Source organism: Heptranchias perlo, chromosome 6 (genome assembly GCF_035084215.1).
Source record: "Heptranchias perlo isolate sHepPer1 chromosome 6, sHepPer1.hap1, whole genome shotgun sequence".
Lineage (NCBI taxonomy): Eukaryota > Metazoa > Chordata > Chondrichthyes > Hexanchiformes > Hexanchidae > Heptranchias > Heptranchias perlo.
In genome coordinates this window covers 108,677,555-108,693,528 of record NC_090330.1, presented here as the reverse complement: position 1 = coordinate 108,693,528, position 15,974 = coordinate 108,677,555, and the positions used below count along the sequence as shown (strand labels likewise).

Here is a 15,974-nt window from a genome sequence, read left to right as displayed (position 1 = left end):
ATTCTACTTCCAAGATGCATGTAAGAGTAGATGGATCCCATATTCTTTTTTTCACAGCATTATCAATGTGTCCTTCCACTTTTAAAGACTTGTGCATCTGGGCATCTTTCCATAGGGCGTTGACCTATTGCTCAGAGGCTGGTGCCTCTGATACCTTGCCCATGTGGCCATTATTCACGTGTGAGCCTTGTGTTGAATCTCAGCAGGCTTGTTGACCACAAGGAGAATCACAGCCAAGCCAATTTTGTCCTCATCTGATGTCTACATTTGGACTGCCAGAAGGGGCACTGGACAGCAATCAGGAACATTATACTGTACTTATTGTACCTAATCCAGGGACAATGGAGCCAAATATAGCACAACCAGTTGCCACCCCAGCTAAGAACAGCAAAGGCCACAGACATTTTTTACATTCCTACAAATCATGTGATAATATAAGCTGAGGCGTTGACATTGATAAAAAAAATTGTAATCTTCAATCTGTAGAATATTTCAGCTTACTTTTTCATATGATCAGTTATTGAGATTTTAGTGCAGATTACATTTATCAGGTTGTTGAGAGTAGACTGTAATATAATTTAGACTTTGTACAGAAACCATAACTCCTTGAGTTTCACTCTCATGGTTTATAGTGTCACCTGAAATCCCAGAATAAATATACATATAGAATACATATTAATGACCTGGACTTGGGTATACAGTGCATAATTTCAAAGTTTAGAGATGACACGGCACTCGGAAATGTAGTAAACAATGTGGAGGATAATAACAGACTTCAGGGGGACATAGACAGACTGGTGAAATGGGCAGACACACGGCAGATGAAATCTAATGCAGAGAAGTGTAAAATGATACATTTTGGTAGGAAGAATGAGAAGAGACAATATAAACTCAATGGTACAATATTAAAACAGGTGCAGGAACCGAGAGACCTGGGGGTGTATGTACACAAACCTTTGAAGGTGACAGGGCAAGTTGAGAAGGCTGTTACACAAGCATGTGGGATTCTGGGCTTAATAGAGGCATAGAGTACAAAAGCAAGGAAGTTATGCTAAACCTTTATAAAACACTGGTTAGACCTCAGCTGGAGTATTGTGTTGAATTCTGGGCACCGCACTTTAGGAAGGACGTCAAGGCCTTAGAGAGGGTGCAGAGGAGATTTACTAAAATGATACCAAGGATGAGGCGACTTCCAGTTACGTGGAGTGACTGGAGAAGTTGGGGTTGTTCTCCTTAGAACAGAGAAGGTTACGGGGACATTTGATAGGGGTGTTCAAAGTCATGAAGGGTTTTGATAGAGTAAATAAGGAAAAACTGTTTTCGGTGGCAGGTGGGTTGGTAACCAGAGGACACGGATTAAAGGAGATTGGCAAAAGAACCAGAGGTGAGATAAGGAAACAGTTTTCTTACGCAACGAGTTGTGATGATCTGGAATTCACTGCCTGAAAGGCCAGTGGAAGCAGATTCAATAGTAACTTTCAAAAGGGAATTGGATAAATACTTGAAGGGGAAAAGAATTACATGGCTATGGGGAGTGGGGCTATTTGGATAACTCTTTCAAAGAGCCAGCACAAGCACTATGGGCCGAATGGCCTCCTTATGTGCTGTACCATACTATGATACTTTGATACCTTTGTGACCCTTGCCAAATATTCATATCCAACTATACAATCAAAAGTCTTGCATTTAAGGTGTGTCAGCAGGCAAGTGTATACCACACATCAAAGTGAGACAGAAAATGTCTGGCATTCATCAAGTACCATACTTGCAAGATGTCCATAAGGAAAAAAATCCTGACTGTCATACTTATAAAAAAGTAACCAATCACAACAAATCATTCTTAACTGAACAATACCTCAAATGTTACTAAACAGGTACTAACACAATCACTGAGCAAGCAGCAAAAAGCTACCAATTTCTTTTGGCATCATGTTGGTTTTTTTGAGCCATTGATGATATACACCTAAAAATTAGATTTATGACACAATATACAAGTAAAAAAAAAACAGAGCATCACACATGCAGCACTCCTTTAATACTGCACTCGGCTACCATCCTAGGAGAAAAGATAGTTTTTTTTTTAAAAAAGCAAAAAAAAAGTGGGAATCCTCAGGTCAGCAAGCAAGGCTTGTTTTTAGTTGTCTTTAATCCCTTCAATTTTTTTCCCCATTCTCTCCGTGTGCTGAGGTATGTGTGGTTCCGCGTGCACCTGTCGATGCCTTGTCCAGGTAGCTTTCCTTCATGTGCGGGGCTAGATATTCAGTATTGTCCTAGGTGGAAGGCAATTCTATTTTACATGACATTAGAAAGAGAGCTCGAGATTAAAAAGCAGATATGTGTCCCTTCAGACTGTTATTAAGTATTGAATATCACACGCAATTTACATTGTAAAATGATATTGGATTGCAACTGACGTCTGTATTACCAAAACGTTCTTACATATACATTAGATTTGACGATGGGCTCATTGCTTTGAAAACTGCGCTTTCTTGTCGCTTTATAAATCTAGTCTTAACCTCTGATTATTTTCTAAAGTAAAAATCTACTTTAAAAAGTACAACTCTGCTTTTATAAAAATGAATTCATGGGAAAGTGTAGAAATAGAATATTTGTTTTCTGACACAGGTTAAATATTGAGAAAACAGCAGCAATTCTTAATGTTCTCGTTATCATGGAATATATCTTACCCGGTCCCACTATATATAAATAACCATTTACAGGAAATAGATCGGGAGGAGTTAACATTAGAAATTTAATATAGACCATATTTTATAGTACTAAATCCTGGTCGTATGTTTTAAATATTATTATTGATAAAGGGAAGAAAAATAAACATTGACACGTAAAATATCACTTTCTTACATCAGTATCTTTCCTTATTATAATTCGGTCATGTCACGCTCTCTTGAACATATGTGTGGGTTTTAAGTTGCTTATTTTTTACAAATGCAATGTCGTGTATTCTGATCATAGACAAGCAAGGGAAAAAAAGACTTCGAGAGATTAGAACGACATAAACCTCTTATTAAGATCAACACAAAGAGGCTGCCTCTTCAAGGAAGAAAGGAGAAAGCGTCCCCCAGTCTATCTTTGGACTCGAACTTTTCCAGCAGTAATACTATGATACAGTTACAATAAACGCCCGGCTAGAAAATTTCAGCGACACTGCTCGATAGTCACACCTCGCAGCTGGTAAGCAAATGCCAAGAGTGTGGCAGAGCTCCGTCGTATACAATCGCAGGGATCGGCCAATCTCTGTGGCAATTTTGGTAAAAAATATGAAAGCCCCAAGAAAAAAAATAGGAAGTGTAACTTATATAGATGATTGGAATCGCGACTTTCATTTCGCAAGTTAACTTCGGTTGAATTTATAAAATGACCTATCCTTTCTACGTGCAATTAATTCTTATTTTAAAATGAAAATGTCATTTTAAAAAGTGTAATTATTTGTTTAAAACAATGTATATTATTGTACTAAAGTCACTGAACTATATTTTTCACAGAACTCCAATAAATATAATGATGACTAAACTCAAAGTACGGTGTGTGCGGATAGTTTCAAATAAGAAAACGGTGATTTTCCAATCGAATGTTTTATTCTTGCTGTCTCATGGTGAAACAACTAGAAACGGCGGCAAGGATAAGGCTAGCGATATTAATGCAATAACTGTAACTGAACTTGTTGAAGTGTCAACGTTATTTTTTTTCTGAATAAAAGATTGATGATCATCAAATTGTTTTTTTAAAACCCTTGGACTTTGTCTTGACTTGCTAAAACGATGAAAGATCCGAGCATAATTACAGAGTAAGGACACGTATAATAGTGAATTAAATCAGCCGAGTGTGACTGCTTTGCCAGTCCCGGAGTGCCGCTGGATTAAACTCTCCGGCCCCGTTAGTTGTTGCACATTTGATTTCAAATCGAATAGAAATTAAATCGTAATCCAAATTCTAACTCGAATAAACCAACCATCATTTAAATAACTAAAAACAGTACCCGTTAAGATTATTCTAAGGTCCATCCAAAACAAGAAAATATCAGTGTATGATTTACTGTATTAATAAAACCAAAACCTTCACTTTACACTATGTTAAGTGGCGATGAGAATAATTAAAGCGAATATTAATTCAGAAAGTTCGTTTGATCCTAAAAATAAATATAAATGATAAAATAAATATATCACATTGCAATTGGAACTACAGTGTCGGTAAGAATAATAATCAACAAAAGTGTAGTACATGTGAGTTGTCTATTATTTACTTAAACGCTCAAAACTATGTAAACAGTCAAAATCCGTTCAGAACTCTACATCAGGCTTATTGTGTTAAAACCTCCAAATGAAGAAATTATTTTCATCGACCCTTAATCTATAAAGGTAAGAATCCAGGTTGTTTTCAGATTTGATTTGATTTCGTGCAATCGTAGTCACGTATTGATACTGTCTGTATCTTGTCCAAAAATAACAATATTAGGAATTATGTGTTCTAGGTGCGGCAGCAATTCGAGTTTAGCACAGCTCTCCAGTTAACGAGGAGAGACCGTGAGAGACGTCAGCGCGAAACCAGGTAGCGATCCTGATAAGTCAACCAAGCACGTTATCATTAAATACCAGTGCACCAGGATGGATACTCGCAGTAATCCAAGGTCAAATTAATTCGGAAGCGTAAGGGATGTGGAAAAAGCAGAGAAAACTCTCCACTTCCAAACTCAACAGTACATGCAACTAATTACTAATTTGTAACCTGTACTAATTATGTAACAACCGAATAACCGTACTTACGTGTAATTAAAATAGAAATTACAATGTGCTGGTTTATTCACAAAACCAATTACAAAATATTCTGTCGCTCTCTTACGTTTATTTTTTCCACTTATATAATATTCACTATTAAAAATATATTAAGCATCAGGTGGCAAACAAAACTGTTGTGAAAGTGCACACGGCAATCAAAGGGTTAAACAGGAGATAGCACTCAGCCAGTGTGACACCTTTTAAAATGTCCGAATCTGTAGAAGAAAATTACACAATTTCAAAACACCAAGACATACATGACCTAATTGTGTAGAAATATCTTTTTAAAAACATGCATGTATGATGTGCACAATGTAAAAAAAAATGTAAATGTACCTGTTGCACAAATAATGTCATTTTCATAATAATATTTTCATCGATACCAATACACATGCAACAACACAGTTGTGTAGCTGGATGGTGTAGGCATTTCCAGAATCGCGCCAAGTGTGTACTGGTTATTGTGTACAGTGCACCTGACGCTTGGATCGTCAAGCGTTGAACAATCTGGTTTCAAATGTGAAGTTTAAAATGCATTGTTTACAATTTGAGCTTCTAAGAAAATACAAATGAAAAAAAACCAGAAATCTGAACCACCCACTGCAACGGATTGTTTAATCGATAATACTTTTGGCTAAGTAAAGCTACACTAACATTCAAATTCGTCAGAATCGGTATTCACCTCCAACAATATAGCGTTTGTGTTCATTTTTCATCATGGATCAATATCGTAACAGTGTGTTGCAGGGATGAGCAGATATCTGGACACGGTATGGGGCTGTCCCTTGACCCTTACTGTAGTTGTCAAATCATCATCATCATCATCACCACCTTCACCATCAACGTTACCCTGACCATTTTCATCTTCATAATTATCTTTACACATCTTTATTTTTCCCTGCAGCTCGAGTGACAGCAGGAGTGATAGATTTTTTTTTATCCTTTTGAAAATCGAGTGATTTTTTTAAGTCACGTTATCAACACAGAGTTAATATTTTTTTTCCAGGCGAACCACTGTCACATTTTAATTAACGAGTGGCGATTGCATAATGGAGTAGTCAAAGAGATTAATTTATCTTCCAAAGAAAATAATTTGTACGCTAACGAACACAAGCTTGTGATCATTTTAATTGGTGAAACTTAAGTAACCAAATTACTCCCACACACACACTTTGATCGACATAAATACATGTTAAACCATTAATGTAAAACAGAATGAACCATTGCACATCCTTTAATAAACGCAGTCATTGGTTTATTATTAATTTAATTCATACATGCAAAACTGGAAAAATATGAATAAAAGAAGAAATAATTTTGAATGCATTCCTCAAAAGTTACACGAACACTAGAGAGTAGTTCAAATTTTAAAAATTATAGTCAGTGTCACATCTTTAGTAGCTATCCTACCAATGAAATATTTTATCGATTAGTATGTGCCCAGCATTCAAACCACTATTACATTTGATTGTGACTGGTCACGTTTTAGTATTTGTAAATTACGTTTTAATATTTAGAAACACAAGTCTTTTGCCTGTATACATCTATGTGTGCGAGTACAGTAGATATACAACATGCATGTATTCGTACATAGATTATCGGAGCCTTACTGTTTTGACCATGTCCTGTCTATGTACAGGTGATGCAACTTATGCACGGAGATTACAATTTATTGACATTTTTCTGCGCCGACCTTTCAGACAACACAATCACAGCTTTGTAATGCGAAATTATTTTTTCACAGTGAACACAGACTTTCCTACTCTTAGGTTTTATCCCCTTTAACGAACATAAAGAGGATGTTTTGGACAACAAAACTTAATCTATGGTAAGTAAATACCGCTTTAAATCGCGTTGATGGGCGCTCGCAAAACATTACAGTTGATTAAGAGTATTTTTTCAAAATGTGCATTTGTGGATTTTGTTTTGAATTTAGATCTTTGAAGCGCGTGTTTCTTGTCCGGGGCTTTCTCTCTCTGATTCATGGTAGAATGCAATTTATCCAACTACATGATATAAACAAACCCATTCCAAACCAGGGCATCAATTGTGGTCCTTACTGTATCGTAGTATTGTTAATCATTACTAGCAGGGTCAATTGAATGAGCTCTTAAAATTGTCTTATAACTTTGGAACGTACCATAAAATCTGCCGATTTGAGAGGTACAATTGAATGTTTATTAGGGCAGCTTTATAATTTATGAGCTGCCATTTCGAGTGACAGGGACTCGCCATATCCCCCTGTAATTATCAATACAACAGTCACTGTGCCCTCAGGTGGGTCTCTAACTGTAATTTATAGACCATTTAACGATCTCTTTATAAAATTATATCATAACGTTGTTTCGGTGTCATCATCACTCTGGTGACTTTGGAGCGTTATGACCACACGTTGCAGCAACAAAACGGTATTCCGTAGACAGCCAAATACTCTCTGATTATCCGATTTCAGAGTCCATTTACTTCTAAAACTTACTGATTAACTTATGTATATTTAAATAATAAAAGTAAGTTTATCGCTAGACGTACACCATTGAAACAGATACCATGTAATTTATAACGATTTGCATTTTCGTGTTGTTTTGAAATGTGAAGCTGAAAATATCACTTTAACTGTCCCCTTAAAGCTGTTTTTTTTATCTCAATTTTTCCCTGTCAAGGTTCCAAAACATATTTTATCAATAAATAATGCGGTAGGAATATCCGTCTGCTCCTTTAGTTGTAAATTTTAAATGAAATTAGAAATCGAAGCAAACAGAACAAAATGGTACTTACATTTCCCAGCAGCTCAAGTTCCTCTTGGCATAATCTCAAAATATTTATTTGGTGATGGTGGGAGGGGAGACACGAGATTTTTTTTTACATATAAATGTTGGGACATTCACTCTCCCTGAGTGTAATCTCCACTACAGCTGCGACGTTCGATCGGTAACGGAAATGCTATCACAACGCAACACATACCAAGGGCAGAAAATAAAATATACGACTCGTGAGACGTGACAACGGTGTTTAATTGTGTGACATCCAACTACAGCTGTAAACAATGAACCAGAATAGCCCCGAGTGACGCAAAGTCAAGTTCAAGTTCTCTCTCCTCTCTCTCTCTCTCTCTCGTACTCCGTTAAAAGCGTTGCTTTGTCTGGGTTTATTTAAAGCTGGCACGAGTCTACTTATTTCTTTTAGACCTGAATCAACCAGATCGAGGTTTGGTGCTTTCAAACGATAAGCACATTTTTTTTAGTTTTCAGTCCAGCTAAAATTGTATTGAAGTCGGATTTGATTATAGACTCTTTGCACAATGGCAAACCCCAATGGATGACACCTACAAGTGAAATCTACTTGCTTGTGTGTTTTGTTGTAGTGTTTTCTCCCAGGGCAGGGTGGAAGTTGTATTGTTTTTTGAAAGTTACTTCTCTTCGGCTTGTAGATTTGACATCGTCACTAAACCTAATGGCGTAAAGAAGGAGCCGCGAGAGTGACGTGTTTCATTGTAAGTTGTAAAAAAAAAGTTACGAGAATATTTCCACATTTTGTTTTATATCTGCGGCAACCTTCAGCCGCCGCAGGGCGCTTAAGAGTTCCGTTCTAAATAGCGCGTTACATTTTCTCTGTTCATGGTTCTCAATTATGTTTGGAAATAAATCTCATATTTTCCATTCAGACTGTATAACAAGTAGCAGATGCAGTGCTCATTTTGATTTTATAGGGAATTCATAACCTCCCCCCATCCCAGTAACTTGCATTCACATCTCTTGCCAGTTTCTTGCGGTCATTCAAAATACAAACGAAAACACCTCTTACACGTGTCTGGTTTTGTAACTGCGCGATAATGAATTCCACCTCCATCTCCATACAATTGTGCACATTTTCGTGTTTTACCAATCCCATATGCAGGAACTAATTAACGCCGTCTACTCTCTTTTCCCCTCCCATTGGATTATAAATGAATCCCACCTTGGATGGTTTTTACATTACTGCCTAACTTGCTTTCTTAACTTTGCCACAATAACACATCCGATAAACCTTTCACAAACGTCGCAAGCGAATTATCCGCCAATCACTGTCTTGAAAAAAATGTGCCTCTGCATTTATCCCTCAAGCTGCTTGACAAATAAACAATTAAAATGATGACGAAAGTAAAATCTGTCTCAAATATTGCACGCGTTCTGACTAAACGAAGTTAGTCTCATTGATCCCTTTCCCCAGTGTCTTTAGACATTTTGGGAGACCAGTGGGCTATTACACACCGTTGCCATCACCGAAAAACACAAATCGAGCAACCTTAGACAAATTGACTGAGACGAACTTCAACAAATGTGACACAGGTCAAAAGCAGTGACGGATTATTTGGGCCTTAAATAATAACGATATCAGCACGTACACTTGCAACACGTTTTATTATTATCTTTATATGCTGTTAATGATCTCAGGACATCGCACAAGAAAAGAGGGAAACATTTTATCTAGAAATTAAAACAAAACAATCTGAACACTCTCATGTTTAACTCACAATTGTACATATTTATAGTTAAGAAACATTCTTTATAAATATTGTTTCATCTGTAGCAAGTTAATACCATAATTTAATTACAAATGGATAAATATGGTAACGCGGGTATTTACAGAATGAATATTGTTGTTACAAAAATTAACGGCACAACCTTTTTTCACAATCTTCCAATAGTATTTCACAATTCAAACTTGCAAAGCACAAAACATCACAAGATAAAAACCCAGCTAACAGAAAAAAAAATACATTCACAAGCAATTATTTGTGTTTCTGTGTGTTTGTGAACTGTAACTTGACTTTGGCACAGTTTCCATTCTATATGATTGCATGAAGTTTTTTACAATCGGTCGCCCTGAAGAGGTGACATAAATTTCAGCATTAAAACACAACGATAAGGAAGTCATTCTTTCTGTCCTTTTATGTTTCCGTTTTGTGCGCAATTTGGAAATGTCTTGTCACCTCAAGAAAGAAATCCATAGCTACTACCGTGGAATCGAGGCTAAATATCAAGAATCCCAGATATAGTTCAGCAGACAGGCGGCAATTCTTTATGTACAAAGTTGTAAAAGTAGCCAAAAAGTTTGTTCAATAGGACATAAATAACGCTTGATCTTCATTTCTGCAAAATCTCTGGAACTCGGTATTGCTTGGATGGGGATTATATCGTTCTCCGTTTTCCTTTTACACAGATTCTAGAGAAAGTTTTAATTTTGTTTTTATTAAGTTAGCACAGGCGCCGATCTCCCACTTTTGGGCCTGTCGTCTTTTTTTTTAAACGTACCATTCATTGAAGTTGGAGGAAATGCCGGCGTTACTGTGCACGGCAGAGGAGGCGGGAGATAAATTATTGCTGTTTTGGGGTTCGGTGGATGGAGAAACCAGCACTGGGGGAGTAGACGATTCATAACCAGAACTGGCCGCCGGTGAGGACTCGGAGCCTTGAGATGATTCATGAACCTGCAAAAAGTCGAAGGCAAAAAAAAAAAATCAGTCCTTTCTAAAACAGCAATTTAAAGAAAAAGTAACCACGGGTACCGTTCCCCGATTATAATTAATACAAGTGATCGCTCATTATATAAATATTGAAAAGTAATGACCTTCATGTGTTTCCTCAGAGAGCTGGGGTGTGTGTAAGACTTGTCGCACATTTTGCACAGATAGGGTTTGTCTGAAGTGTGCACATGCATGTGCTTCTTCCTGTCGCTGCTGTTGGCAAAACGCCTGTCGCAGCCTTCAAATTCGCACTTAAAGGGCTTTTCACCTACAGAAGAAAAAAACAACATAGAGAAAAGGCTCAGTCAAGCAATACCACGAATATATCAACCTTCCACCGCTTGCATTTCGCTCTGCAATCACCATGCTCCACACTGTTTGGTGGATTTCAAAGCACCTGGATTTAAGCACATTTTTTTTTAAAAATTGCTGAATATTTAACCATCGGCGTTTATAACTCGTCATGGCATTTTTAACCGCGACCCAAAAAAAAAACCCACACAAAATATTTCAAATGAAACATCCTAAATTAAAGTCTTAGGCTGTAAACGGAAATGCGCTTGACCAAATTGATTCGCGTTTAGATTTGAGTGATTAATGGGAGTATAAGAAGTACTGGGTTTACAAGTACTGTATTGCTCGGGTCCCTTTTTCAAATGGAAATAGTCACAATTAAAAGATTCCCAGCTGCCTTTCCCCAGCTGATTACAACACAACGAAAGGAAATAGTTCACCGCGTTTACACAATGACTGAATTTAATTAAACAGTCTTCTTAGTCTTTCAGAATTAACAAGTGTATTAAATTAATTGATCCAAACGAATTTTAGAAATAAAATATCCAAACAAATGGTCAGTCGAGGGATTAACCAACACAAACCCCAATTTAATCCCACTACGTAGATACCGATATGTAGATCATTTTTTTACAGTCCCTGAATAATTACAAATGCTTATCTACACTTATTTATGGGAGTACACTTTTAAAATTGGCCATTGTATCCGGAACGTTGACAATATCCAGTCTGAACTTTGTATTTTATGGACAATTACTGAGCCGCGGAACCAGGAGGTGTGAATCACACAGCAATCTTGCTAAATAGAGAGGAACAATGTAACATTACATTCTATTAGCATTTAAATTGTTTCCGAAAAGATATGTAAACTGCCTCGAAATCTGAAGGATAGCCACATCGAGCAAATAAATTTCTCAGTTGAAAACCTTGCTAAGGACTCGTCTGGCACCTATAATTAATCCTACACTTGAGCGGACAATGGGCCTCCATCCTGCTTACCACTCTCTGGAAAGCAAATAGTTATTGTGTGTTTTTTTTTTAAAAACTTATTAATTAATTAACGCTTTTGTGGGGTTTTTTTGTGCCTTTGAAGAACCAGTGATTTAGAAAATATAAACATAAATACTGTAAATAATGAATGCCGCACGGGCGAAGCTTGCATTAGTTTCTCAGCCTACCACGTTTTGCACACAACAACCTCTGTCCTTACATTACATCTTGACCTATATTCAGAGTTTATGGTCCAAATACAGGCCACTGCTGATGACATAATTCTACACACTTGAGAGAAATATTATGCAACACAACATAAATTGTAAGTCGATGCTGCCGTTGAACGTTTTTTTTGGTTGCTAATAGTATGTGCGTTTTATATTTATGTTAAACTTGTGGCCTACGGCAATTCCCAAATATCACAACGCAATTTCCAAATATTTTCATGTATTAAAAAATTATAAATGCTAGAAACCCACAATTCCATTGCTTATCATATAACCAGAATTTGTGAAATGTTATTGTTTCTTAATTCATCAGAGCAGCAGAATTTTATTAATTTTCGACATTTATCGCGTCTCCATTCATTAAGGATCGAATTGTATTCTGAACAGATTTACTTTTAAAATGTGTAAAAATAATCTGTACACTATTCATTTGCTGCCTATCTCACACTGTTTTCCCAATCTCAAGGATTAAATTATTACTCGTGCTGTTACAATTTGAAGCATCGACAGAGGAGATTTCTCAAGTGGTTTAGGAAGTGTCTTGAAAAGTTAATTTTCGTTGTTTAACGCGATCACGACAATCTTATTTTACAGTTTTAGATTTTTTTTAAAAAAATCATTATTGCGAAAAACGAGTTAAACATCAAACGCCTGATGTGCGCCGATGGAGGGATCCGCTCTCTCGTGTTTCTAGCAAACACAAATTTACCGTTCGAAGGGTCTGGGGTGGTGATGGGGCGGATAGAGCTCGGGGGGTTTTACCTGTGTGGGTGCGTTTGTGGATCTTTAAGTTCTCCGACCTGGCGAAAACTTTGCCACAGCCCGGGAAGGGGCAAGGGAACGGCTTCTCTCCCGTGTGGACCCTGATGTGATTCACCAGTTTGTATTTGGCTTTGAAAGGTTTCCCTTCCCTGGCGCACTCTTCCCAAAAACAGACGTGGTTCGTTTGCTCGGGTCCGCCGACATGCTCCACCGAGACGTGGGTAACCAACTCGTGCATGGTGCTGAAAGTTTTGTTGCAGGACTTTTTGGGGTTGGTCATCTGTTCGGGATCGACCCACTTACAGATGAGCTCCTGCTTGATCGGCTGCCTCATGTACCTGAAGAAGGCTCCGGGGCCGTGGTGGGCTGCCATGTTCATATTCATGTGGCCGTAGTTATGGTGGTGATGGAGCTGGGCTGCCGAGTAAGGGTCAGTCCTGGGACACTGATCCGAGCGGCCAAAGGCTTCGCCCGGCAGCCCCAGGCGCATCTGGCCGTTGAGGACGTGCGCGTTTGGAGAGGGGTGGGATCCCCCTTGATCGTGGATACCCGGGAACAAGAGGTGTCCCGATGTGTCCGAGTGCGGGTGATGGAGACCCCCCGGGCTGGGTCCGAAGATGCCGTGCTGGCTGGAACCCGGGCTCGAATCGCCGAAGCCACGGCTGCGGAAGATAAAGTCCCGGGTGGAGTTGAAAGCTGCGCCCGAGTAAGTGCTGACATGGGCGGCGTGGGGAGCCAAGGCGGACGCGTACCCGGGGCCGCCCGCCGCCGCCGCCTGCGAGCTGAAAGCTGAGTTCTGGCCGTGAGACGACAGGTCGTGGTGGACTCCGGCGTTCAGTTTGAAAGCCCCCATGTGCGCCGAGTCGACGAAAGTGTTCTGGACCAAACCCAGGTCTCGGTCGGACATCTCGGCGGTGGAGTGATGATGGTGATGCCTGGCGAAAGTGCCCACCCCGAGGGTGGGGAACTGGGGTCCCGCGTCCAGCAACATGCTCCTCAAACCAGGGGGAAAAAAAACAAACAAATATCTCTTTCCCTTTCCCCCCCCCCCAAACCCACCCCAAAAAAAAAACTCCCCCCACACACACACACACACACACCGATCAACCAGTAACTTCAGGGACGCCTTCTTGTTATTGTTTTGTGGTCGATTGCTAAAAAAAAACCCAGTCCATAAATTCAACAGAACGAGACCAACGATTCACCTTTTTAACAGCTTCTCTTTTTTAAAAAAAAAATGAAGCGATGACAAATAGGTCGAGCCAAATTATCACGAAGAACTTTCTCTTTTTTTTTTGTCCTCTAAAACAGTTTTTATTGCGATCACGTAGAAGTTTTTTCTGTTTTTGCAGCACGAATTCTCACGGAGGAAACGTCTTGTTTGAAGCAGCCTCTTGTCTCTCCTCTCTCTCCTCTCTCCTCTCTCTCAGTAGATGCAGTGTTGCCAGTGATAGCGGTAATCAGAAAGGCAGATAAATGAGGTGTGGAGATAAGAGCATCCTAAGAATGAATGGGGAGGGGGAGTTGGGGGGGGGGGGGTGGGGGAGACGGTGAAGCTGGTCCCGCTCCTGTCATATGATGCACAGTGCGATGGCGGACTGGACTGGCGGCGCCTCTCCCAACACCCCTTTTAAACAGGACAGCGGCCACTTTCTAATGGCTTTTCATTGGACAGCTCGCCTCATCCATCCCAGGTAGCCTGCTCCAAACGGGTCGCCATTTTTCATTAAGTACGCCTACTTTGATTTGTTTTTATTCCAGCTCGGCCATTACTGCGCCACTCCTTTTCTCACAAGTATCTATATGTAGGGTAGCAGCAAACATGTTTTCACTGCGAAGCAATAAAAGTTAATCGAAATCCGTTGTAATATCTTGTGATCAAATTGTGTGTGTGTCGGAGGGGAGGGGGGGGGGGAGTGAATACAATGTCCACAATACAATACGCGTTTCGTCCCCCCTCCCCGTTTAATTGGTGCCTTTTACATGTAAGTATGTAACATGATGTAAATCAGTTAACTTTTTTTTTAAAAAAACTTGTCAAATGAATTTCATCCAAAGGTTTGAGATATTACATCAGTGAAACAGACAAGTCTGGTCCTGATCAGTTTTCAGTTGTGTGTAAAGAAAGGCTCATCTTATCCTTACAGACAAGTTTTACATGTAAGGGTCGGTGCCAGAAATAAAGGGAGGGGGGGTTAATCCGATTTGTCACCTACTAAACTGCACACCATATTTTTCGCAATAAAAACTGTGTGTATTTTTTTCTGCTCATATTCGTTTTTTGGGGGGAAAACGATTAGAAGGTATGTTTAAATAAGGCGGGATTAGAAATACAATCGTTTGTTTATACAAGTGACTTTTTTTTGTTAAAAAAAAATGATCTCTTTATTTCCTTGCCATGAACGAAAAGCACGAGTATTTCACTTGTTGTTACTATTTGCTTTTTGCAAAGGGGGATAGTGGTGCCGAACCTGCTTTGCTTCGGGCAGACCTTATATTAAAGCACAGGTCTAGAAACAGAAGACCAACCGAATGTAACGGAAACAACCCCGTTCTACTAAATCACCCCTAGTTAATTACAAAATCTGTTCTTATGCTACTGTGTACTGACCCCGCATTTTTCAGAAATGTCATCACATAGTCTGTGATGAACAAAACGTCTATAATTGAAATCACACCGAAAGGTTTGCGGGGCGGGGTGAGGAGGGGGAGCATAAACAAAACAATCATTTTAATTGATGTATAAATAAGGTATGGAGTTTGATGTTAGTTTAGACCCTTGCGTTGTTTGTATCACCCATTCGTGTGTATAATCTTCTTGCTGCTTTTTCAGTGATCATCTGTTTTTTTCAAAACAAAAAAAAAGTTTTGGTGTTGTTTTAATTCTTTAATTCCTGTCCAAAGCGGCACAGTCTCGTGCTCTCTGCTCTTCTTTCACTTCTCCAGGGCTACTCTGCTGGAAACACATGAGCTGATCCAAGTTCAAAGTCACGTTTGCCGACTTCTCTGTATTATTTCTCTGCAAACTGCCCCCCCCACCCAAAAAAAAACTCCGTCCTTGGTTACCGGCTTTGTACGAGAGAGAGAGAGAGAGGGAGAGAGAGAGAGAGAAATACAAAAATTCAATTGCATTTCAGTACCATTGTACCAGAAATGCAGACAGGAACTGGAGGTGGGCAGTGAGAAAGACCAGCGGACGGTAATCTATTCATTTAATGGTACTTCAACAGGTTTGAAGAGGTAAGCAATGAACTTACTATCTGAGAGATGCTGCTCTAAGGCTGAGAATAATGTCTTTATCCACTTATCCAAATCCAAAATCTGCACTTTTCTTTATGGCGACAGCACCTCTTTTGTTAGCCTAGAGGCTTGTTTTAATAACTGCAAACAATGAAATCCACA

The 15,974-nt window shown here is 39.0% G+C and overlaps 1 protein-coding gene across 1 annotated transcript; it reads right to left on the bottom strand.

Annotated features, from left to right (window-relative positions):
- Positions 1-10,074: 10,074 nt before the first annotated feature.
- On the bottom strand, positions 10,075-13,563 carry zic2a (zic family member 2 (odd-paired homolog, Drosophila), a). Its single transcript, XM_067985512.1, has 3 exons — positions 12,573-13,563; positions 10,401-10,564; positions 10,075-10,260 (listed from the first exon to the last, which is right to left on the bottom strand). Exons 1-3 carry the CDS (start codon positions 13,561-13,563, stop codon positions 10,075-10,077), a joined length of 1,341 nt encoding a protein of 446 aa, XP_067841613.1.
- Positions 13,564-15,974: the final 2,411 nt, after the last annotated feature.